The 23569-nt window shown below is 54.3% G+C and overlaps 1 protein-coding gene across 1 annotated transcript in view; it reads right to left on the bottom strand.

Annotated features, from left to right (window-relative positions):
- The window catches only part of CELSR3 (cadherin EGF LAG seven-pass G-type receptor 3), a 67797-nt gene that overhangs the window by 29978 nt on the left and 14250 nt on the right, over positions 1 to 23569 (bottom strand). The window contains exons 2-7 of the mRNA XM_039481026.1: positions 14992 to 15624; positions 5593 to 5815; positions 4532 to 4647; positions 1917 to 2005; positions 1278 to 1435; positions 644 to 807 (exon numbers count right to left, since the gene is read on the bottom strand). Of these exons, the coding sequence (XP_039336960.1) occupies positions 644 to 807; positions 1278 to 1435; positions 1917 to 2005; positions 4532 to 4647; positions 5593 to 5815; positions 14992 to 15624 (1383 nt within the window). The remainder of the gene's footprint in view (positions 1 to 643; positions 808 to 1277; positions 1436 to 1916; positions 2006 to 4531; positions 4648 to 5592; positions 5816 to 14991; positions 15625 to 23569) is intronic.

Genomic DNA, 23569 nt, shown 5'->3' with positions numbered 1-23569 from the left:
CGCGGCTGAGATCTCTACGCCCCCGTCAGTACACAGCCACCGTGCTCTGACCTCCTGCCCAGGATCAAGGGCCCCTTATTGTGTGAAAAGGCAGCACAGAGCTAGAGTGACTTTTGCCAGGGAATCCCCCTAGGGACAGGCTGGCTTTGCATTCCCCATATGTGCTACCAGATGTAAAGCTCCTGGATGGTGCAGCATGGCGAAGCACTATTTGGGGATGAGAACAGGAGTCTTTCACTGCTAGGATCCTGGCTGGAATCTGGCTGAGGTCTAGACTATCCACTGAGATGTGAAATAAGCTGCTGTCTGTTCAGGTCCTTGGCAGAGCAGAGGCGTCTACTTCGCAAAGAAGACCAACAGAACTGGCAGGCCCTGCGCTCCTAGACTGAATGGGCTCTGGAGACCGAGTTTCTCTCTTTTTCCTGGAAAGAGTCGGGGTCCTGTGAGGAAGTTGGTGCTAATTGCTACCTGTGCTGTTGTTATTAGAGCCTGGGCAGCCCTGTCTATGGACAGAGGATTCTGTGTCCTGGGCTGTCGGCCCAGCAACTTTTGGTAGCTCCGTTTTGGGGAGACAGTGGGGAGCAGGGAGGACATGCAGCCCTGGGCCTTGGTACAGAGCAGAGGTGCCACACACTCCTGTTACCTGCAGAGGTCCCATTGTTTGCAATGTAGGTAGCCAGGTCGATCCGTTTGCTGTCGATGTACAGGTCTTTCATGCACCCCACAAAGTCCCTGTGGGCCACTGGGAAGTTTTCAGGCAGATTGGGGACCCCTCCGAGGAGCAGGGGCCCTGTGAGGTCGAGGGACCTGTGAGAAGAGGCCTGTAAGAGGCATTTGTGCAGAGATCCAGGCCCCACACAGCACTACATTGGTCCGTTCCCCTCAGTGCAGCAGCAGGCTGTTACAGCCTGCTGGGGATGGAAACAATAACTGAGGCCCCATCCTGGGTCCCATAGCCAACGGAAAGAGGCAGAAGCTCCATGCTTGGGCTCTGTGGCAATGTCATCATGCATTAATGCCAGGCCTTTGACACTGTCCTGCCAGACAGGCACGCAGGAGGTGGGACAAACCAAACACAACCAGGACTGTGGGGGACTTCTGGCTCCATGGCACCCCAGCTTTCCCAGGTCAAGTGGAGTATACGCTGAGGGGGAGGAGCAGTGTAGGCTCCTTCCTGCCAGGACTTGGGGAGCTCACAGCTCCCGTTTAGTCTGGTTATCCCTGTTCCTGAATCCCTCACTCCTCTGCAGTGAGCAGCAGGCCCTCGGGACACTCACTTCTTGGAGCTGGACTGCGTGCCCTCTGCTGCGCAGGAGTAGTTGCCAATCTCACTGCCGAACTGCAGTGCCACTGATGCATCGCATTCATCCACCATCAGGATGGCCACCTTGTCTTTGGAAGGCCCCTGCACCACCCCCAGGGAGCCAATCTTGGGCTGAAACCAAAAAAACAAGGAGTTAGTAGGGGGTTTCCCTCAGCTCCTTCAGCACAAGGAGACACACCATGTGCACGGCACAAATGTGCCTCAGATGTGCAGGTCTCTCTGGGTGGCCTTCTAGCCTGCATCCCTTCTACTTTCACAACGATAGAAAAATGAGACCCAACTCCCATTGGTGACGAGGCCTATCAGTGGGACAAAGAAGGCAAGAAGACAGGTCTCCTGGCTAGGAGAATCAGAACTGGAAAGCTGAATCAGGGCTTGGAAGGCAGGACAGCAGGGACCTCCCTAACGAACTGAGGGTCTCCTGTCCTGGACATCCAGCCTGGACATTCACACCCCTCAGCACTGCTCAGCTCCCCCAAAACGTGCCTGCTGGGGAATCCTGCTCAGTGATTGCAGCTCACCAATTCCAGGCTTGCAGCCAGTGGGACAAACAGGATAATCCCAGGGAAAGAAAACAAAAGGTGGCACGTACCTTGTTGTAGTAGCGGAGCTGCACTGTATGCCACTGCCCATCACTCACACCCCCTGGCAGGTACGGGGTCACCAGGGTGCTCGACTCACCTGAAAAGCACGACGCTGTTACACACGGTCAGACAGACAGATGTGGTCAGGCAGGAGGGAGCAGTGCAGCGACGAGGGTGTGAGTTATGCATCCACAGGGCTACACTCATTCCCTGCAAACAGTCCCCCATGCATCCAAACACCATGTAATTTACACACACACACACACACACACACACACAGATGGAGACACACACTAACATAGTAGTGTACACACCCACCCGCACCTGTAGGAACAACAGAGAGTCATAGATTTTAAGGCCAGAAGGGACCCATCTAATCTGATCTCCTGCATACCACAGGTCACAGGACTTCCCTGAATTAATTCCTGCTTCATGTCCAATAGCTGTGCTTGAAGTAGAGAAGATCTTCTAGAAAAACATCCCATGTATGGGAATCCACCTCAACCCATTGGAACAACTTACTAAGATTAATTCCCCTCACTTTTAAAAACTGTGCCTTATTTCTAGTCTGAACTTGTCTAGCTTCAGCTTCCAGCCATTGGAGCTTGTTATACCTTGTCTGCTAGATCGAAGAGCCCTCTGTTACCACATTTCTGTTCTCCACGTCGGTACTGCTAGACTGTGATCAAGTCACCCCTTAACCTTCTCTTTGTTTAGCGAAATAGACTCGGGGAGATTAATCTTTCTCTAGAATGCATGTTTTCAACCCTTTAATCATTCTCATGGCTCTTCTCTGAACCTTCGCCAACTGCTCATCAAAAGAGGTTACACTCACTAACTCCAAGTTGTTGGCTGAATGTTTTCAACCTCCCCTCCTAGAAGATGGATCAGAGACACAAATGTCACCCTGCATGTATCAGTGCATAGCAGGCTGGGCCACTGCCTCCCTGGTCACAGTGTTGAGTGTTGTTCTTTGATTCACATGAATGAAAATTCTGTTTGCTTTGGTATTTCTCTGGCAGGAGCCCAAGCAAAGAAACCAACCTTCACATTCATCTTCTTCCCAACTTTCTCACTGTTGGCCTTCTTCCCACTAAGCGGCCCTCATGAAAAGAGCTGATGCACAGACAGGTCACTTGGAGGCAGTGACATTACTGATGAGCTCTCTATTATTTTTAAGAGGGGAAGGAAGCCCCTGCTACCTAATGACGTGTGCTCCAGTGAGAGGCTGGCTGGATACTGAAATGACGAAGGGATGAGCTTGCTCTGCACTCTCAGGCAGCTAAGCCAGAGAGCTAAGGACTCAGCCATTTAGGGAGAACGCTAGTGAGCAGATGAACAGCACTGCAGAGCTGTGCCTGAGAGGCTAGATAAAGACACCACACCCCAGGAAGGGGCTGCTGATCTCGGAGACAACATGCCTGCCCTGACCCCTGCAGGAAGTGAGCAGGTAGAAAAGATGTGCCTGAATAGACCTGAAGCACAGTCACCCAGAACAGAGGCAAAAGAGAAGCCTAGCAGCCCAGCTGACCTCCCATGCCCTGTTCGTACAGACCCGTCTGCTCATGACAGACCCTCGCAGCCCATCATACATCTAACCCCCACCCACAAGCCTGACCCCAGCAAGCTTCCCTGGCATTTTTCTACCACGAAGACCTAAGCGGCACTAGAGCTGCTGCACTTGTATTTCCACTGGGAGAGCGAGCGGCCTGCCAGCAGCTGAGGTCACCGTCCAGAGACTATTACAGCCACACAGGTGAGAGCCGTTTCCTTTGGTAATTGCACATTAGCTGATTTGCAGCTGATTGGTTTTGCTCAGCTTGAATTGCTTGGGAAGTGTTTTACTGCGCCTGCTGAAACCCATGAAAGGGAATGGGGTTGGGTATCTCGGCATGCAGGGTGTTGAGCTGGCTTTAAACCACTGCTCAGAAATGAGGGCTTCCGGGCCATATGCTAGTTTGTCTATGTTAGGCATCAATTTTAAAGCAGAGCGCGGCTTCCTCCTCACGGAGCCGAGCCCTTCATCCTGAGAGCACAGAAGCAAAAATGGGCTTTCACGGGCCTTTCAGATTTCATCTGATTGGAATGTAAGTGACCTTTAGTCCCCTAAACACCTATGTGCGTGCGTGCGCACACACCCACACCCCTCCACTGCCTTTGATGGCGATAACACACACACATACACACACACACCCTCCACTGCCTTTGATGGCGATAACACACACACATACACACACACACTGCCTTCGATGGCGATAACACACACACACACACTGCCTTCGATGGCGATTACACACACACACACAACCCCCCCACTGCCTTCAATGGCAATAACACACGCACATACACACACGCACTCCTATGCATGCATACACACTCACATCCCCAATGTACACTCCTATACACACAATCCTATGCAAACACACACACCTCTGCACTCACACCTCCTGCCAGCTCTGATGGATGCCACACACACACACACACACACACGGGTGTGCACTCCCTCTCTCATAGCCATACCCCTGTGCACACACCACCCTCACACACACATGCTGAGAGGCTCTCGTGCCCGTATGCAAGTTGCTGCTATAGCCCCAGGGCCACAGGATCCGGGTACACGCACCTGTGGAGTATTTCAGCTGGACCTGCCCATCAATGATTTCCACGGCCAGGAAGTCATGCTTCTCATTCAGGCGCCCATTGTAGAGCAAGAGGCCGCTGCGCTCCAGGGTGGCGAACCTGACACGGAGAGCAGAGCACAGATCCTGGGTGTGCGCTCACGGGAGTGCAGAGGGAACAGTTCCCCTTAGAGAGTCACAAGGGATTAACTGATCCAGCCATTCCACTCCCTTTCAGCGGGAACAAGCTAGGAATCCCCATGGACAATACTTTCCAGGGTGTATTTACCCACAGCAATGTGCATTTACCCCGCAGCAGGCAATGATTTGCAGGAAGACCTGGACACCAGTACAGAAGCACATTCTGGCTTCTGGTTCCAATTGGTGAATGAACTCTGTGCTAGAAGAGCTCTGTACCCACACCAGGACACACACCTGAGGAGGCAGGATAAGCACAGCATCTATTCCCTGGGGCACCCTCCAGAGGAAGGGCAGGCTGGGGACAACTGCAGATGGTATTCCAGGGGGAAATGCCCCCTCAAACAGAATGGGAAATCACAGCAACAGCTGGCACATCTGTTATCCCGGTTAAACTCCTTGAGCAAGAGCACTGAGAGGCCCTCTGGTGAGAGAGAGCCTGATGGGGCCCCATGCCGCTCTACCAGCAGGGCTCCAAAGAGGAGCTGGGAGGCGGGGGGGACAGAGGGGTGCTGAATGCAATATCTGGAGAGAGCTTTTCCCTGCAAATCCCGGGAGTGAAGGGTTTACAGAGTGCAATGGAAATGTTTCATAGGCCCCTGGGCTGGGCAGGACCAAGGCACTTCAGTGGGGAGGGCTCTGGGCACTTCAGCAATTCACTGGACAGGTGGGCCCAGGAGTGTGCCCACAGTTGGTGGACCCTAGGCACTTCACAGGAGCCTCGGAATAAATTGACGAACTCCCCTTCCCCCCCTCCCCGGTGCTTCAGTAGGGACCTGGGCTGGGAGAGTCCTTGGCTGGGTGGGTCCCAGATGCTTTGGTGGGGCTCTGGGCACGCATGCCACGTAGAAGGAAGAGCAGGACTTACGAGAGGGAGAGGGTGAGGTGGAACCTCTGGCGCAGCCCCCGGAACATGACAAAGGACGTGGGCGGGAAGTAGCGTGTGGAGACTTCGCAGTAGGGCTTCTCAAAGCCCCCGGAGGGGCACTGGCATTGGAAGCCACCATCCGCAGAGTTGGTGCAGGTGCCGCCGTTCCGGCACACGCCGGGGAGGCAGCGTCCCGAGCGGCTGTCCACCTCGCAGTTGTCACCTGTTGGGGATGAGAACAGAACAAGGGGCTCAGGACACAACCTGGAGCAGAGCTGGGGGGCTCCCAGCAATAAGGGATGGAGGTCCCTGCCCCAAAGTTGCCTGGACAGGAACCAGCCAGGCTGGAGGCCAGTTGAACGGGTCTCCCTTCCCCATAGCTGCACGAGCATCTGACAGCAGCCCACAGCCACCCCAGTTCCATTCCCCAAGCACCAGGGTGGGCGTGGGCTGGGGAACCTTGCCCTTCCCAGGCCCTGTAAAGAGTCCCCCTAGCAAGAGGCTGACAGCTGGCCAAATATCCTCCCTGACTGTGAGTCACTCAACCTCGGGCCCATCAGCCTCGGTGCCAGTTCCCTGCTCCCCAGAGTCCCTGGTGCTGGCCAGTTCTGCCCTGCCGCACTGAGAGACCGTGTGTGTGAGACACGCTGCCTGTTGCTCCGGGACAGACATGGCCCAAGGGCGGCCAGTGCACTCTGGGTGGCAGGATTTACCTGCCTCAGAGGGCTGTAACACTGCCCCCTGCAGGAATATGACGGCCCTGCAGCTCTGTCTGTTCTCACTCCTTAGTTGAGGGACATAAGTCACATACCAGGGCGAAACCTAAAGGTCCCCATGCGTCCCAGGAGGCACCATCTCAGTGGTGCCCTGCCCCGTCACCCTGAGGCTAAGTGTCTCCCATTGCTAGGCCTGAGGCAGCTGAGCTCAGCTGTGGGTGCAAGGCGCACAGGCTGAGGTCTGCAGGAGGATTCCCGCCGAGCTAAGAGAGCTCCCTTCAGATCCCAGCATAGGCACAAGGCAGGTTTTTGCTCGTCACCCAGGCCGCAGAGCTCAGCTGTCCCCCAAAGCCTCATCCCTAAGGAAGAGATGTTTCCCAGCCCTGCCTGCTGCCTCCAGTCCCCGGAGGGGCTTTCCTGCCCAGGATCCAGCACAGTCCAGAGAACAGTGCCACAGCGAGGTCAGTACGGTGTGGGCAGCAGAGCCTGCAGGCAGCTGTTCCCCAGCTGCACAAGGCTCTCCGTCACTCTTCCTAATCGCCACAGGGGTGAGCCTCTAACCTCCCCGAGCTCTGGAATTTGGAGCACTGGCTCTCCAGCCCAATGGGATCACAGAGGTTGCAGGCGGGGGTCGCTTTGGGGTTTCAGTCCCTCTGCCCCTGAGCTGAAATGCATCTGCCTTCTGGGCTGCTAATACTGCTGCCAGTGCCAGTTGTAACCCCATAGGCTGGGAGAGGGGACCAGCCTGGAGTGGGATGTGTACTGCTCACCAACAACCCACCTCCCAGCAGCTCTGAGAGATGAATCTCCAGACAGTGCCTCCCAGCTCCTGCTTGCATCTGGCCCTCTCATCCCCAACTGCAGAGGGCCTCTCATAAATCCTCCCTTCTTCCTCTTATGGGACAGGCTTGGTGCCTGGCTGAGACAGAGCAGAGGGTTCCTCCTATGATGAGCCCAGACCCAAGTCATCACGATGCAGCACAGCAGAGTGATCCAGTGGGGGGCCGCGGGAAAATATTTTTGCTCCGCCCCATCCCCGCACCATTCCAACCCCTTCCCCAAATCCTCAGCCCCGCCTCCTCCCCCGGGCACACTGCATTTCTCCTCCTACCCCTCCCTCGGCACGCTCGGGGGAGGAGGTGGAGGTGAGTGGGGGGGGGAGCGGTTCCTCTGCCCCCCCCGGATTACTTCCTGCAACCCTTCCCGTGCCCACCACCGCTGTAGCTCACCTCCACTCTGCCTGCTCCCCTGAGTGCACCGCCGCTGCTCCACTTCTCCCCCCTCCCTCCCAGGCTTGCCGCAAAACAGCTGATTTGCATGGCAAGCCTAGGATGGGGGGGAGAAGCAGAGCGGCGGTGCGCTCAGGGGAGCAGGCGGCAGCGGAGCAGAGGTGAGCTGGGGGGGAGCGGTTCCTCTGCCCCCCCTCCCAGGTTACTTCCTGTGGCCCTCCCCGTGCCCCCCACCGCCGCAGCTCACCTCCACGCAGGGCCGGCTCCCGGCTTTTTGCGCCCCAAGCAAAACAAAAAGGAGCCGGAGCTCTGCCCCTTGGAAAGTGCCGCCCCAAGCACATGCTTGGAGCACTGGTGCCTAGAGCCGGCCCTGGATATTACCATACCCACCTTGTTTTTCTAACAGCGTATGCACAACAGACTTCTACGTAACAGCACAGGAAGCAGAGATGGAAGCAGAGATGGAAAAGACCCATTAGGTCTCCCCCTCATTACATTCTCCCCAAGGCCAAGGCAGGATTGCTGCCCCCAAGCCAGTGTTCCAAGCCAAAGGAGAGTCCCTCTAAAGACAGGGAGGAGTTCACTCTCCAGAGTTTATGCAGTCCCTGGCCTTTCTCCTGGGCCTGCTGTCAAAAGGTTCATGGGATGGCAGTTACCCTGGTGGTTTATAATGAATACCCCAGTCCATTAGGCTACTGGACTAAAGCCAGGCCTTGTGTCCTGTTACCTGGTTTCCTGGCTGTGGACAGGGTTCCCTGTGGATGCCCCAGGTTCTGTTACTCTGGGGCACTAACCCCATTCCATCTCCTTGCGAGTCCCTTCATGGGAGCAGTAATGTGTGCCCTTTACCCCTCACACCACTGCCAAGGCAACAGATGGAAATAAGGAAATGGGCTGGCTTTCCTCAGCCAGTGCCAGCAAAATCTGCTGCTATTTCTGTCTTCCCTTGCAACTCCTCAGTCCTGGCCTGCGCTACCCGCTCCTGCTCCAGTTGTGGGCCCACACGCTGTGCAGCCAATGCAGCTCGGTCCACACTTCAGCATCCCTGATATGCTAATTCTGGTCCCAGCAAAGCTCTACTCATGTACTGCAGCCCAGACCTGCAGCCTCCCCCTCATTACATTCTTGGGACTCTACCTAGCTCTGCCGATGTCCCTCACATCAGCAAAAGCAGTTGGTCCAATAAAAGATATGACCAGGGCCGGCTCCGAGCTTTTTGCCGCCCCAAGCTGAAAGAGACAAGCTTTTGCACTTACACAAAGCTCAAATGCTTGTCTCTGTCACCAACAGAAGTCGGTCCAGTGAAAGACATTACCTCACCTACCTTATCTCTAATATCCTGGGACTGACACAGCTACAACAGTGCGTGCACTGTTGTCATTTGCCTGCATGGCCACTGGGTGGCGCTGCCTGCCACTCAAGGCCATGGCTGGAACTTCAGCAGGGCCCTAAGTTCACACTTGCACCATCATTCAGACAAGCTGAACTCTTTGCCATGGCCACTGAGGCAGGAAATGTCAGTTCCACTGGGGTTTCTCTCTGCTGCCTGTGGCTCTGGAGAGGGAATGGAGGGGTTAGAAGGGACGAATCTCTCTCTATTTCAATACTCTCTCATTAGCTACCGGAGCTTACAGGGCTTTATGGCATGGCCGAGAACACCTTCAAACTCGTAATTACTGAGGCTCTTACTACACATGTAGCCCTGCAGACCGAAGTTCACAGGCTTGCTTAGGTCACCAATGCAATGAGTGCCACTCTCTCAGCCTCGATGCATACGAAAATCAGCTCACAGTTCCTGCGGAACTGGAAGTCTCTGCCCCAGGGAGGCTGGAAGGGGCCACTGCTGCACGAGGGGGCAGGATCTGTGGGTCAGTACTGTGGGGCATCAGCAGAGCTGTATGGGGAAAGCCAAGGGCTGGACTAGCAGGGGATGAAGTGTATCAGCCGAGCAGTACTGGGATGCTTCAGCAGCTCCTGCCCACCCTTTCCTGAGTACTCAGCACTCCAGTCTCTCGGTTTCACGTGCACTCATTTCATCAGTTCCACTAAGAAGAAACCCTTATGGCTGTGCCCTGCAGCATTGCTGGTGGAGCATCTCACCTGTATGCTCTATAACATAGCTAATGGAGGAAGCTGGGTCTCCTTTCTTCAACAGGAAACTTCTTTCTCCGTGACCCTGGAATGGCCAAGGTTGCCAGACGCCCTTTCTCCATAGGGAAAACACCCTGTAATCCCCAGAGTGTTGCCCTAGGACAGCTCCAGGGAAGATCTCTGAAGTCGTTGGCCCAGACCCCCAAAGATATTTAGGCTCCTAACTTCCACTGACATCAGTGGGAGTTGGGACCCTAACCCCCGGGGAGGAGCTGGGCCTGTGACCCGATTGGTGCAGGGTGCCAGGTTGGAGAGCACCAGATTTATCTACCCACCGAGAGGGCATAGGCCAGGGAGTGGTAGGGCAGGCTTCCCTCCCATGCTGCCCTGCCCGTGTGCCTCAGCCTTGCCCTGGAGGGACTCTGTCCCCAGGAGGTGAGGCATTTACTCTCCAGGGCCATTCTGGTATGAGCTTTCCCACAGGGGGTGATTAGCACCACCCCGTGTGATCCTGCAGGAACCAGACTGGCACCCCACACCCATTTCACATAGGCCATGGCCACAATTACAGCTACAGCTGGCCAGCCGATGAAAGGCTCTGTCTATCTTTCCTCCAGCCCTGGAACAGCCAGGCCCAATGATCTGAGCCCTCACTTGAAAGGGGAGCACTGGAGGTGGAAAGCGCTGTCTCTAGTTGCCCGCCCCCAGGCTAGCCACCACCCCTTTCACCTGGGTTATGTTTGTAATGACCCCACATGGTATCTGGAAACATCTGTCCCTGCACTGTACCTTGGCTCAGGACGAACCTCCCAGCCTTTCCAGAGGGACATAGGGTGACCAGATGTCCCAATTTTATAGGGACAGTCCTGATGTTTGGGTCTTTTTCTTATATAGGCTCCTATTACCCCCACCCCATCCTGATTTTTCACACATGCCGTCTGGTCACCCTAGCCGGACACCACATGACCCTTGGGAATCCCCACATCCTGGTCTCTGCAGTCTCAGCCCCCACAGTTGCCAACTGCAAACTGGAGCCCTTGTCAGTGACTGCAAGAATGGGGGATTCCCACATACACCTGCCCTGCCTGCAACATCAGCCTCCTGTTTTCTCTTTCCCTGCCCTGTGTCTCCCTTCTACCACAGATCAAGGCTGATCCGTGCAGCTATCAAAGGGGGAGTTCCTGTCACTTTAAATCTGGGAACAGGCAGCCATGCACCCAAGGGAACCAGAGACATTTTTCATTGTCTCTGAAATGAAAGCACCCTCCCTCCCTTTGATGGGATCAGTAATGTATTCCTCTGAGCCGGCACTGTGGGGGGGAGGGAGGGGGGCTGGAAGGAAGGAAGCAGCAGCCATGTTTTATTCATCCCAACTGGAGGGCTGGGAACTCCTCACCCTCCTCCCCTCTTTCTCAAGTGGTCGCAGGCTCCAGAGCTCCTCAGAGCCCAGGGCTTGCAGCCCTGGACAATCTGATCTCCCCTCTTGGTCTGTCTCTCCTGTGGTATCTACTATACTGGCCCTTCCCCCACCCAACAGCAAGTGTCCCCCACACCCACTGCCTTTGGAGTACCGTCCCATACCCGTCTCATCTCCAGGGAACTCAGGTGCAACAGCTATTCACTTCCCTCCCAACACCAGCCCACCCTCTTTGTGCTGAAGGAGCACAACCAGGGCCGTCCCCAGAATCCATTTCTGGGCGCTGACGTTCAGCCTAGCATTAGCCTGGGCCCATCGCACAGGCCTCCCCGCTGGTGACACATATCGGCGCAAATCAAACAGCCCTCGAATGGGATGGGGCTACATCACATTGGTGACATGCTGTGGCGTAAGCAGCCTGATTCTAGTGAGCACAGAAACCCAGGGCCACCCCAGCATCCTTCCCAGTGCACAGCGATCCAGGACAGTCCCCAACTCATTACTCCAAGGGAATCAGCATGCAGGGAGCCCTCTGTCTGCCAGGCCCCAGTATCTCCACAGCCCAGCTCTAGGTAAGGCCTGGCCTGGACTCTGTGCTGTTACCCCACCACACGTTAGAGGCTGCTGTTGCTAGGTCATTGGGGCCACAGGGTCAGGACAAGAGCAAACCAATGTGAGGAGCATGGAGCCCAATGGAAGGCCCAGGTCCTGGAGGGGTGCCTGTAGGCCAGGGACTCCTATCCACATGGGTCTGGAGAGGAAAGGGAGAGAGCAATGGGCCACGGACAGCCCATGAGAACCCTGTGCATGAGGGAGAAGGAACAGAGCTAGGAGTAGGAGGGTGAGAGTCCTGGGCACTGACAGACCCCTGCTCACCTCCAAAGGCCCAATCTGCAGCAGTTTCTGGCTGCGGCACACACCCTGGCAGGGCAATGCACCCTGTGTGCACACCGGTGCTGGCTGGCCCAGGCTACCTGCCAGGCCCTCCCAGCAGGCTGACACTCCCTCTCCCCACACGCTGGCTGAGCTATGCTTGCCCATGTCAGTCAGCCCTGACAAGGCTTTGACCAGCCCAGGGGATGATGCTCAGAGCTGGGCTCAGGTGACAGAGCAGGAGATAGGGATTGGGAAACAGGTGATGAGGGCTATGGAAGCACTTAGACAGACAGAGAGAACCTGGGGTGGGAAGGGAGGGGGGGAGCTGCCTCTTCACATTTTGTCTCCTTGAGGCTTCCAGAGCCCAGCAGGGAACTACCCAGCACTAGGTCCTGTTACCTGCCCGGCTGCTTGTGGGGGATGGGGAGATGGCGGGAAGTGACAGGGAAACGAGCTCATTAACCTCTCTGCTAATGTCTGTTCACACTTTAAATGCTGGGGGTTAATTACTATTGACTTTGCTTATCTCACCAGTAACCACCAACACAGGAGCTGCTCACAACCCTGCCATCTGCTACCCCCCATCCCCCACAGCAATTCTTCCCAGCTGAGGGGAGCCACAGGCCTGGGAGCCAGCAAATGAGATCCTCACTCCACCAGCAGCCACAGGCTCCCTTCCCACTTCTCCATGCAGCAAGCACAGGGCTAGTTTAGGAGGCCAATGCCTCTGCCAGTCCAGTCCTTGCACCTCTCCCCATGTCCCTCAGTCCTGACCAAGAGTACCCCCATCTATTGCAGTCCTAGTATCCCCACGCAGCTCTGCAATGCCCCTCGCCCCTGACCTGCAGCACGTCGACTCCTCCAGGCTGGCCCAGCCCCCCACAGCTCTGCAATGCCCCTTGCTCCTGACCTGCAGCACCTCGACCCTTCCAGGCCTGGCCCAGCCCCCACAGCTCTGCAATGCCCCTCGCCCCTGACCTGCAGCACGTCGACTCCTCCAGGCCTGGCCCAGCCCCCCACAGCTCTGCAATGCCCCTCGCCCCTGACCTGCAGCACCTCGACTCTTCCAGGCCTGGCCCAGCCCCCCACAGCTCTGTAATGCCCCTCGCTCCTGACCTGCAGCACCTCGACTCTTCCAGGCCTGGCCCAGCCCCCCACAGCTCTGCAATGCGCCTCACTCCTGACCTGCAGCACCTTGACCCTTCCAGGCCTGGCCCAGCCCCCACAGCTCTGCAATGCCCCTCGCCCCTGACCTGCAGCACCTCGACCCTTCCAGGCTGGCTCAGCCCCACCACAGCTCTGCAATGCGCCTCACTCCTGACCTGCAGCACCTCGACTCTTCCAGGCTGGCCCAGCCCCACACAGCTCTGCAATGCGCCTCACTCCTGACCTGCAGCACCTTGACTCTTCCAGGCCTGGCCCAGCCCCCACAGCTCTGCCAATGCTCCCCAGTCTCAGTCACGCTCCTGCAGTGCCAGCTGTTCCTCATGCTCCCGGAGGCTGGCACTGGGGTACAGATTCACGTTTCAGCTTAGCAGCCTCTACACCCTTATTAGAATCTCCTTCCCTGATGGACAGCACAACCCAACCTCTCCGTTCCTTCCCAAGCAGCGGGGGTGCTGGCAGTTCGGGAATGACGCTCGGTCTCTGCATTTCCCCCGGTTGGAATAGGCCATGCACCAGCCAGCCTTACTTCCCCTCCTAAGAGTGGCTCCCTCCCTGCCCTCCCACCTGCTGGGGGAGGAGACCTAAATGCACAGAGTGGCTCTGCCAGATGCTGATAAACTGACTGGCTGGGGAGATGCAGTAGATAGATCTGGCTGCCTCTGCCAGCAGCACTGTGTGACCGTCACAGGCTGGAGCCTCCATCATAAGTCTCCCTACTGCTCCCTCAGTGCACTCTGCAGCAATGGCTCAGAGGAGCAGGCTCCTTAGCAGTTTGATTTCCCCGAGTGAAATGAAACTTTCTGCCTTGTCAGGGACAAAAGGCTGCTGAGGATGGAAAGCTCCAGCCACAGCAGAGCTGAGGGTGGATTCCATGTGTGGGAGGCACCTGAGTGTCATGTCTGCCAGCCTGGAACATCTGTGGCATTGCAGCCATGAGCAAGTGGGAGGATGAGCAGAAACAACCGCCTCTTTCCTCCCCACCCCAGGCACATTCCCCAGCCCCAGGGAAACTGTTGTTCTGAGAAAGCGATTGAGTGAAGAGGACGGAGAGAGTCCCCTCTCCATGGGGTAACCCCCAAATCCCCACTTCCTGACATACTGGGCTAGGACAAGGCATTTCACTTTAGTCAAAGGGTTTCAGCCTTGTTACAAACAGCTCCATAGAGCCGGGAGCTCCCGTGGCTTTGATTCCTGGTGCCAGGCAGAGGGCCATGGCATTTTGTACCTAGTGCCTCCATCCTAGTTAAACCAGCAAAACACAAGCCAGGTGACATTTACAAACTCAAAGCAGCAGAATCCACTAAGTCTGCAGCATTAGCAGCTGATTCCTCAGGAGCGAGGGGGATGGGAAGAAACCAGAAGACTGCTCAGGGCCATGTTAATACCACTCTCCTTTCCCCTGTTACATACAGCACCATGGAAACACAGGGACTTCTGTGGGGTAGGGCAGCAGCCTGGCAGACAGAGTTGCTCAGCCCAGTGCCACGCATTGCCCAGTATGGGAGGAGGCCTCTGCCTAGACTCTCTATTGTCCATCCAGGCAGACAGAGTCTGACAGACCCACACGGGGTCCCCATTCTGGAAGGATGAAGGGTTAAACTGACCAAGTCAGCGTTTGCCCCTGTGGTTCTAGCAAGCTGTTCCCAACGAAACTCTGACATGCTGCTGCAATGCGTCGTTTCGGATACAAAAGCCGTAACCAATCAACCCTGTTCTGGCTCCTTTACAGAGCGAAGACCCAGGATTATTACTGCTGGAAAGGTGTGTGGCAAAGACATGTCCGAAAACTGGTCTCTTTATCCTGGGATAGCAGAGACCCTCTTCCCCACTGATGGCCAGGCCTGGCAGAGCCGTGCCCACAACACAGTGTGCTCCTCCCCCTCAGCGGGGATCAGGCACTTACCTGTGAAGTGCTGGCGGCAGATGCAGGAGTAGCCACCCTCCCTGCGGGTGCAGATGCCCCCATTATGGCAGGGGTTGGAGTAGCACAGGTTGATCTCGGTTTCACAGTAGTCCCCGGTGAAGCCCTGGGGGCAGCGGCAGCGCAGGCCTGTGATGGGGTGGATGGGCCGGAAGAGGGTGGACGGGGAGGCGATGAAGGGAGCTGAGCTATCGAACTTGAGCACGGAGATGCACTTCATGTAGTTCTGGCATGGCTCCCGCAGGCAGACGTTGTCATCGAAGGGCAGCACCTCCAGCATGGAGATGGAGGTCAGAGTCATGCGCTTCATGTACAGCTGCTCCTGAAGCTCCTCTGAGCTGAAGAAGTGGCCGCCGCGGGGAGCCAGCGCTGAGAAGCTGACGTTCAGCACTGAGCCACCCACATCCGTGTCGTTCTGGATGTTGAAGATGAAGACATCCTCCTTGGGTGTGGCCAACACAGTGGCCACGCCCTCCAGGAAGCTGGTGAGCAGCGGCGAGAGGAAGCGTTCCTGCCACATGTTCTCCAGCCGCACCGTGATGCTGTTGGCCAGCATGTCCTCCGTGATGACGATGGCACGCAGGACGCACTGGGCTGTCACGCTGTGGATCCCGTCTGCAGAAGAGACGAGGAAAACATTAAAGCATGGCAGTTGTTTGACTGGAAGATGAGGGCATGAGTGGCATAGAGCTCCAAGTAGGGCCCTACCAAATCCACGGTCATGAAAAACATGTCACGGACCGTGAAATCTGGTCTCCCCCCATGAAATCTGGTCTTCTGTGTGCTTTTGCCCTATACTATATAGATTTCAAGGGGGGAGACCAGCGTTTCTCAAATTGGGGGTCCTGACCCAAAAGGGAGTCGCAGGGGGATCACAAAGTTATTTTAGGGGGGTCCTGGTATTGCCACCCTTACTTCTGCGCTGCCTTCAGAGCGGGGCAGCCAGAGGGCGGCGACTGTTGGCCAGGTGCCCGGCTCTGAAGGCAGCATCCCGCCAGCAACAGTGCAGACATAAGGGTGGCAATACCATACCATGCCATCCTTACTTCTGCGCTGCTGCTGGTTGTGGCTCTGTCTTCAGAGCTGGGGTCCCGGCCAGCAGCTGACGTTCTCTAGCTACCCAGCTCTCAAGGCAGTGCCACCGCCAGCAGCAGCGCAGAAGTAAGGGTAGCGGTACTGCAACACACCCTCCCCCCAACTCCTTTTTGGGTCATGACCCCTACAATTTCAACACCGTGAAATTTCAGATTTAAATAGCTGAAATCATGAAATGTATTATTTTTAAAATCCTACGACCATCACATTGACCAAAATGGACCATGAATTTGGTAGGGCCCTATCCATGAGTAACCAGAGCTCCACGGATCCCACTTCAAGCTTGGCCTAAACTCCATGGCAAGGCCTAATTTCTGTGGCTACTCCAGCACCCAGAGAGAAGTCTCTGCAACAACTTTTGATACACTGAATATTGGAGGGTATCACTGTGTTTAGTGTGAATAACCCACTTAAGACAGCTCTTCCCACACTGGTATTTAACTGGATATTGAATCCTGTTCATTACACTACCTCTGCATGTACAATTCTCAGCGTGCCACTGACCGGTGTATTAACAACACAACACAACCACCACAAAAGCTGTCAGAGGGAAGCTGAGTCTCTGGCAGTTGAAAAGGGCAGCTTGGGTTGTGGCCTAAGGATGTTACTTTTGAAATGATTGACAGTGAAATAGTCAGCAATGGTGCCATTTAAACTGTCATCATTAAGTTTGAGAATTAATTCTCCACTGAGGGCAGTTCCACTACAGAGTTATTGTTTCAGGCACTCTGCAGACTCAGGCAGACATTCCTGCATTGATTACGTTCAGGTCACATTTGGAAGGCTTCCCTTGCTACCATGAGGGCTAGATATTTTTTTTAAACGATAGCTGAGATTCTGGAGCATGAGTCTGTGCCACCACTTAATACATGGAATCACAGACTACATGAGGCCTGTATATATAAACAACATGACAGGGTGTGCACCAGAGCGCATGCCTGCTGTGCTCAGCGCACACTGGACCTGGGCAGAGTCTGCCACTACACTTCTGTTTGATTTGGGTCTTTGCACACTTGGGAGCAAATTGGGTGCTCATGAAAATGAGCAAGCAATAGTGCTGGCTAGCCATGGGCACAGCTGGGGGAGGGGCTGAGGAGTAAGTGAGCACTGGGGTGGCGGGAGCTAAGAGCAGATAACAGGGTTTCAGTGTGTTTTGGCTACTAGTATTCTGACAATTCTTTCTGCTTTTCCCTCCCCCCTTCCCTCTGTCTTCTCCCCTTCCCTCTCCATCCCCTTCCTCTCTTCTCCTGGGTCTCAAAGGCTCTATGCCTGTCTCACTGCTTCCTTCCTCCTCACCATCTGCTCCTGCTCTTCCTTCTTCCCCCAACTTGAATTGTTTTATTCTCTTTTATCTTTATCTTCCTTACAAACAAACTCCAGCCCTTGGGATCCTGTTCCATGCACAGTTCCGTGAACATCCCTGGAGCTTGCTGAGGTGGCTGCCCCTTTCCCCTGGAGCACAGGCTACTAGCAGCTAACACTCTGCATCCCCATGACGTCAGATTCAGAGTCCTCAGCTCACCAAATGCTCAGGGGCAAGCCTGCCTCCTCTGGAATGAGAGTGGAGAGGGACCCTTCCTCTAGGCCGCAGATCTCAGTGAGCGATGTGCAATCAAGGCAATGGGCTGTGTGGGACTCCCTTCAAAGGCCAGCAGGGATGGTGTGAGTCTCCCTGGCAGTGAGAGACTGCCCCCCCGGGCCTGCCCACCTAGCAGCGTGCATAGGAAAACATAAGGTCACAAGGCAGACTCCTGGGTCTAATACTGTTACTACTCCATTATTAACTGGTTTCTACAGGGTATTTCAAAGCTTCAAATATTTCACAGAATTCAATTCATGTAGGGATCACTTTCCACACCCTGGGCATTCCGAGCTGGCTGCCCCTTCCCCTGGTGCCCAGGCTGCTGCTGGCAGCCGACACAGAGCTTCCCCCGACTTTAGACTCGGCATCACTCCACTTTCCCTACCACTAAAACGCATCATGCTTTGGGTGGAATGCAGCAGCACTTCCCAGCAACACTACACAAGAGTTTAGCACAGAATTTAGATACTGCAGTGATGAGTAAGAAGGTAGGTAGATACAGCCAAGTTAGGGTTTAGCCATCGAATGGAATAATATAATTACCCAGTTGGGTTTTGCCAGGACAATGAGACTAACACCCTGAATCTTGCAAAAATGCCATGGGTTCTTTATTCATCAGGAGTGCACTGGGTCATAGTTTTCCATCCTGCTAACTACCCTACCTGGTATTAAGCCTGCTGGTCCCTGGTATGGCTGTTCTTAACCTTCCCTGATCTAACTAGGGAAAAGTAGGTTTCTGTTATGTCTACAGTAGCACTTTTGTCAACATAATTTCTATTGCTCAGGGGTGTGAAAGACACCCCTCTGAGTGACATAAGTGACATTGACAGAAATGCTCTCCTCTCCGACATAGCTACCGCCGCTTGTTGGGGGGTGATTTAATGATGTTGATGAGAGAGCTCTCTCCTGTCGGCACAGAGCAGCTACATGAGCGATCTTACAGCGGCACAGCTGCATCGGTACAGCTGTGCCTGTAAGCTCCATAGTGTAGACATGGCTACGCAGTGATTTTATTTTTTTAATACTGACAGCAAATTAGTGGCTTTGTCAGGAAATATTCCAATGCCCCATTTGCTCACAAGTCCAGCCCACTCACCCCTCAGCCACCACGGGGCCCCTCCCTTTCCTCCTTCAAATCTTTTCCTGGAAGACGCTTCTTCCTGCAACCCCTGCTCCCTTCAGGCCCTACTCATTAGTGACGTCAGCTGAGTTGCGCCGGGGATGAATCTGATCCTTCTTCTCTTCATGAGAAATCCCCACATCTTCCTGCCCCTTGTGCATTTTTCTCTTCGTGAGCCAGGAAGCTCTTCAGGGCAGGGCACGTGCTCTGCTGATGCTCCGCGAGGCCGTGGGGAAATTTATAATGCTATAAGAATGTTTTATAATAATCATAAGAAAACTTTCAATTCACCATCTAATGGAACAATCCATCTTCAGACTTACTAGATAGCAGCCCTGGTGTCATTTGGCACTTATCCTTCATACATACAAGGTGCTATTCCTCACTTGTCTACTCCCTGGGTGGCTGTTGTGTGAACTTCTCCTACGGGCGGCACCGCACGCAACACAGATTCTGGGAAACTCCAGATTTAAAAACAAACCTTCTTCAGCAACAAGACTGGCACCAATACTGTGAGCCAATATTCACACCAGCCTCAGTGTTTAGAACGGCTGCAGCAACTCATGCACCTTGCTGGACCAGGGGAGGTGACTTGCACCTGAGACTAAGCTCAGCCACTCTGCCTCTGACCCCAATACCCCTTAAAAGTGCTAACACAGGAAGGGTGCTGGGAAATGGATGGAGCTGGTCCCCTGTAGAGACACAAAAGGCCTGCAGGCTACAGAACCAGTGTCCTCCTCCCTCTCCCCTTCCTGAGCCAGTGCGATCATCTCTGCAAAGCACCACTTGAAAGAGCCTTGATCGGTTTCCTGGAAGGGGCATTACTCTTCCCCTGTCTGCTGCAGAAAGATTGGGCCTGGCGTCTGACAGGAAAATGGATTCCCCAGAAATGGCCTCGCACATTCCCTTTCGCAGGAACACGGGGCATCTTTAATCCACGCTATTGTTAACATTTTTGTGCCAAGTTCAAGGAATATCTTGTGGCTTGGGACTCAGCACACACAAGGGAGGGGCGCTCTGATTTATGACATAGCTTAGGGTTCAAAGGAAACATTCATCTTGGCAGGAAAAGCGAAGAGATGTGAGTGGATTTATGGGGCTGTGCCACTGTGACTAGGACAACTTACATGGCCTGGGAGGGAACCCCACCTTCTGCAACAGCCTCCCCTCCTCCCAATCACCCCTCCGTGTCCCACCATGTTGCCCCTGCAGCACTGGGGAATCCAACACACTGTCAGTCCCTTTTCTTAACCTCCCCTCCATGCCCTGGAGAACTCCTACAGCAACTGTGGGGGGACATTCTGATAGTGCCTTTCGACCCTTCAGAGGAGTTAAATCAGCAATGGGCACCCACAGGCCAATACCCTGAACTCGAGACGCTGAAGGTCCCTCAGGACACTCCTTTGAAGATCCCTCTTCCCAGCGTTACCATTTGTGGAGGGTGGTAGCATATCAGTGCCTAGCAAATGCTAGAGCCCAGACAGAGGGGGACACAGAACCATTCCAGAACTGATGCAAACGGACTCAGGGCTATGGGAGGTCTGCTGGAATGCCATTCCCCCCCCCCCCCGCCCAAGAAATGACATCCTTATCAATCCCCCAGCTGTGCTGAGAAGACATAGCCCATGCATCAGTGACTGACCTCTCCTTGGAGGTTTCAGTGTTGCTGGCATGATGATCTGCCTGAGCTCACACAAACAGCAGCCTCCTAGACCTCCCCATCAACCCAATGCTGCCAGGCCTCACTGCACCGCCCCGGCCCTATCTTCTACAGTGCACTGATGCATTCAAGCGGAACTCATAGCATCCTGTTTCCCAGACTGGTGCAACCACCCGCCCTGCTTTTTCCAGGATACTTCCGATTCCCAGGGGATGCTGCTGTTTGCAGCATCGTTAGTTTGTGCCCCCAAAGGATTGTGGGCCAGCGCAACAACCTCAGCTCCCCTCACCACACACAATCACACAGCTGTGATGCCGAGACTTTCTCCTGCACAACCAGCCTGCTAGAGACACAGGACTCAGTTTCTCTGCACATAGCTTCCTGCTGTGTCACTGCCCCTAGAGCTGTGGCAGGGCCTGGAGGTGAGGGGGCTCAACCTTTTCCCTGCGGGCTCCTTCCTAGCCCACAATAGTAGTGCCTGTGACAGCAGCAGCCCCAGGACAACATGATTGTGATGGAATGGCTCCAGCAAAAGCGCTTCCGGAGAATAAGAAGTCAAGTCATTACGCTCTGGCCCATACATCTCTGCTCTCTGTGCTTTTATTTATACACCTTTCATATTGTTTCCTGCAGCTGAAAACTGAAAGACGAGTTCTCAGCTACTCCGCCTATCTATAACCCACGCTGCCTGCTCCTCTCCGCTATAACAGAGCACCTCCGGATCCTCAGCCAGTGTAACCGCTCCATTAGCAGGACACCACACCAAAGGCGAGATGCGGCCCTCACGCAACAGTCAGAATGGCTCCTACCATTTCCAATGGGAGGGGGGAGCTGCCTTAATTACTAGTGTAAGTGCACAGAGCTTTTTAACTCATATTAATAATCTCTGTCCCACCCTCCACATGCTCCTGCGCAGAGAAGCATCATTGTGTTCTCAGTGGAAGGTCTGGGGGGACCCAAAAGTCCTTCTGGTCTCCCCCACATTGTTCATGTCATGGTGTTGTGAAAGGGAGAGCCTGTATCCTAGGGACAGCACAGCAGGAGGATATTATCAGCCCCTCATTCCATGTCTGTGCTGCCAGCCCTGCCAAATGGGAGATAATTGCATTCGCTATCTCCTGCTGTGCTGACATAACCTGGGCTTCAATGCATTACATACAACCAGTGGGCATTGTTGCTGGGATGCGCAAGAGGGCTGACGCTCCAATAGACAGCTGCATTCAGATCTTACTGCGCTCACAAGTGAAATGAGTTTGGGGGACTCAGTCTAATCCCTGTTAAAGGCTCCAAATCACAGAGCCCAGCACAATCTGTCACAAATGGCCCCGTCAGAGGTTGAGGTTGTAGGTTTGTTGGCAGCACTGGGAGCTGCAAACCCTCCTGAGCTCTAACTGGAAGCTTGGTCTCAGGAGATGAAGGGCCAACGTATTTAAGTGCTAAGCTCCCCATTTCACTGCAACACTCCTCCAGCCCCCACCAGCCCCACTCTGCCTCTGAGCTGCCTGCACAACTTGGCTGAGACGCCAGCCCTTTGATTTCCTCAGCCCTGTTTGAAGTTCAGCACTTGGGAGGATTTAAAAGATTGAAATTTCTCCCTTTTCCCTCTCTCTAAAAGGTGACTGCTTTTCTGCAACGCTGAAAATTCTGGTGGAAGCCTCCCTCACAAACACCAGCACTGGAGCTCTGGAGATAAGATTCAAACAGGGCTGAGAAAGAGCGGGGGCAGGAAGGAGAGGCACCATAGCAATCACCCAAGAGCTAATCTCCTGGTGGATGGCTTGGGGGCTTGCTTTTCATTTTAAATCCAACTCGTTATGTTTCATGTGGAAGTGAGGCAGAAAATCTCACCCGAGTTCTCCTTGTGAAGCCCCCACTGCTGACTCTGTCCGACTCAGAGGCAGAGGAGGTGGTGGTGGGGATAATGGGGGGAACCATCGCCATCTGCACAGTATGAATAGAGGTTAGCACAGGCTGGCATAGGCCAGAAAACAACTCTGGTTCCAACCAGTACCGATAGGATGCTTTTTACCTGCTTAGATCTCAGGGAGAGAGGCAACACCATCTAACCAAGAGCCCTCCATTTGGGTGTCCTGAATGTGTACTCTCCTCCTGATTGTTGGGTGTACTGGGAATCCCAGGCAAGAATGCAGTGACAAGAAGTTGTCAAAATTGGATGATTGTTTGGTGGCCCCCACGTGAGATGAATTTGGGGCCTGTGTCACAGAGCACACATCTATCAGAGAAATCAAGGACTGGCTAGGCCATAGAGTATAAACTCTGCTTTGATTGCTACAGGGGGGTCTTTCTGTTGGCAGAAAGTGGTGGGTGGGAAGCTTCCCCAACTGCTGCTTTGCTCTGTAGGAGAGAGGCCTTCAGTCCGCAGGACCATCAGTCTAGCTTGGAAATCCAGACTTCAGAAATTAGAGGGATGGCCAAGGGCTATGAAACACCCAAATGCCAGCTCTTCCTCTCATCTGGGGCAAACTGAGCACCACCAACTCTACAGCGAGTGAGTCTTTTCAGACCAGACCCTAAAACAGGGGTCAGCAACCTTTCAGAAGTGCTGTGCCGAGTCTTCATTTATTCACTCTAATTTAAGGTTTTGCGTGCCGGTCACACATTTTAACGTTTTTAGAAGGTCTCTTTCTATAAGTCTATAATATATAACTAAACTATTGTTGTATGTAAAGTAAATAAGGTTTTACAAATGTTTAAGAAGCTTCATTTAAAATTAAATTAAAATGCAGAGCCCCCCGGACCGGTGGCCAGGACCAGGGCAGTGAGTGCCACTGAAAATCAACTCGCGTGCTGCCTTCGGCACGTGTGCCATAGGTTGCCTACCCCTGCCCTAAAAGGTGAGCTCCCGTTCATCCTATGTGGACAAGACAGATAACTGGGAACTTTCATAAGAACTGAAATTTGCCCCATATCTCTTCCCTGCAGGTGCTGGATGTTGACTACTTCCTCCCCACCCCAGAGGTGGTGGTTCCATTTATGAGGTACTCAGGGTAGTGAAGTGGTGAGGCCCTCTAGCAGGCTGCCTTCTCCATCCTTTGGACCACCACAAACAGGCTGCATGCTTCTGAGTTTATAGACACGGGTG

This window comes from Mauremys reevesii, linkage group 7 (genome assembly GCF_016161935.1).
Source record: "Mauremys reevesii isolate NIE-2019 linkage group 7, ASM1616193v1, whole genome shotgun sequence".
Taxonomy (NCBI): domain Eukaryota; kingdom Metazoa; phylum Chordata; order Testudines; family Geoemydidae; genus Mauremys; species Mauremys reevesii.
This window is presented reverse-complemented; position numbering and strand designations above follow the sequence as displayed.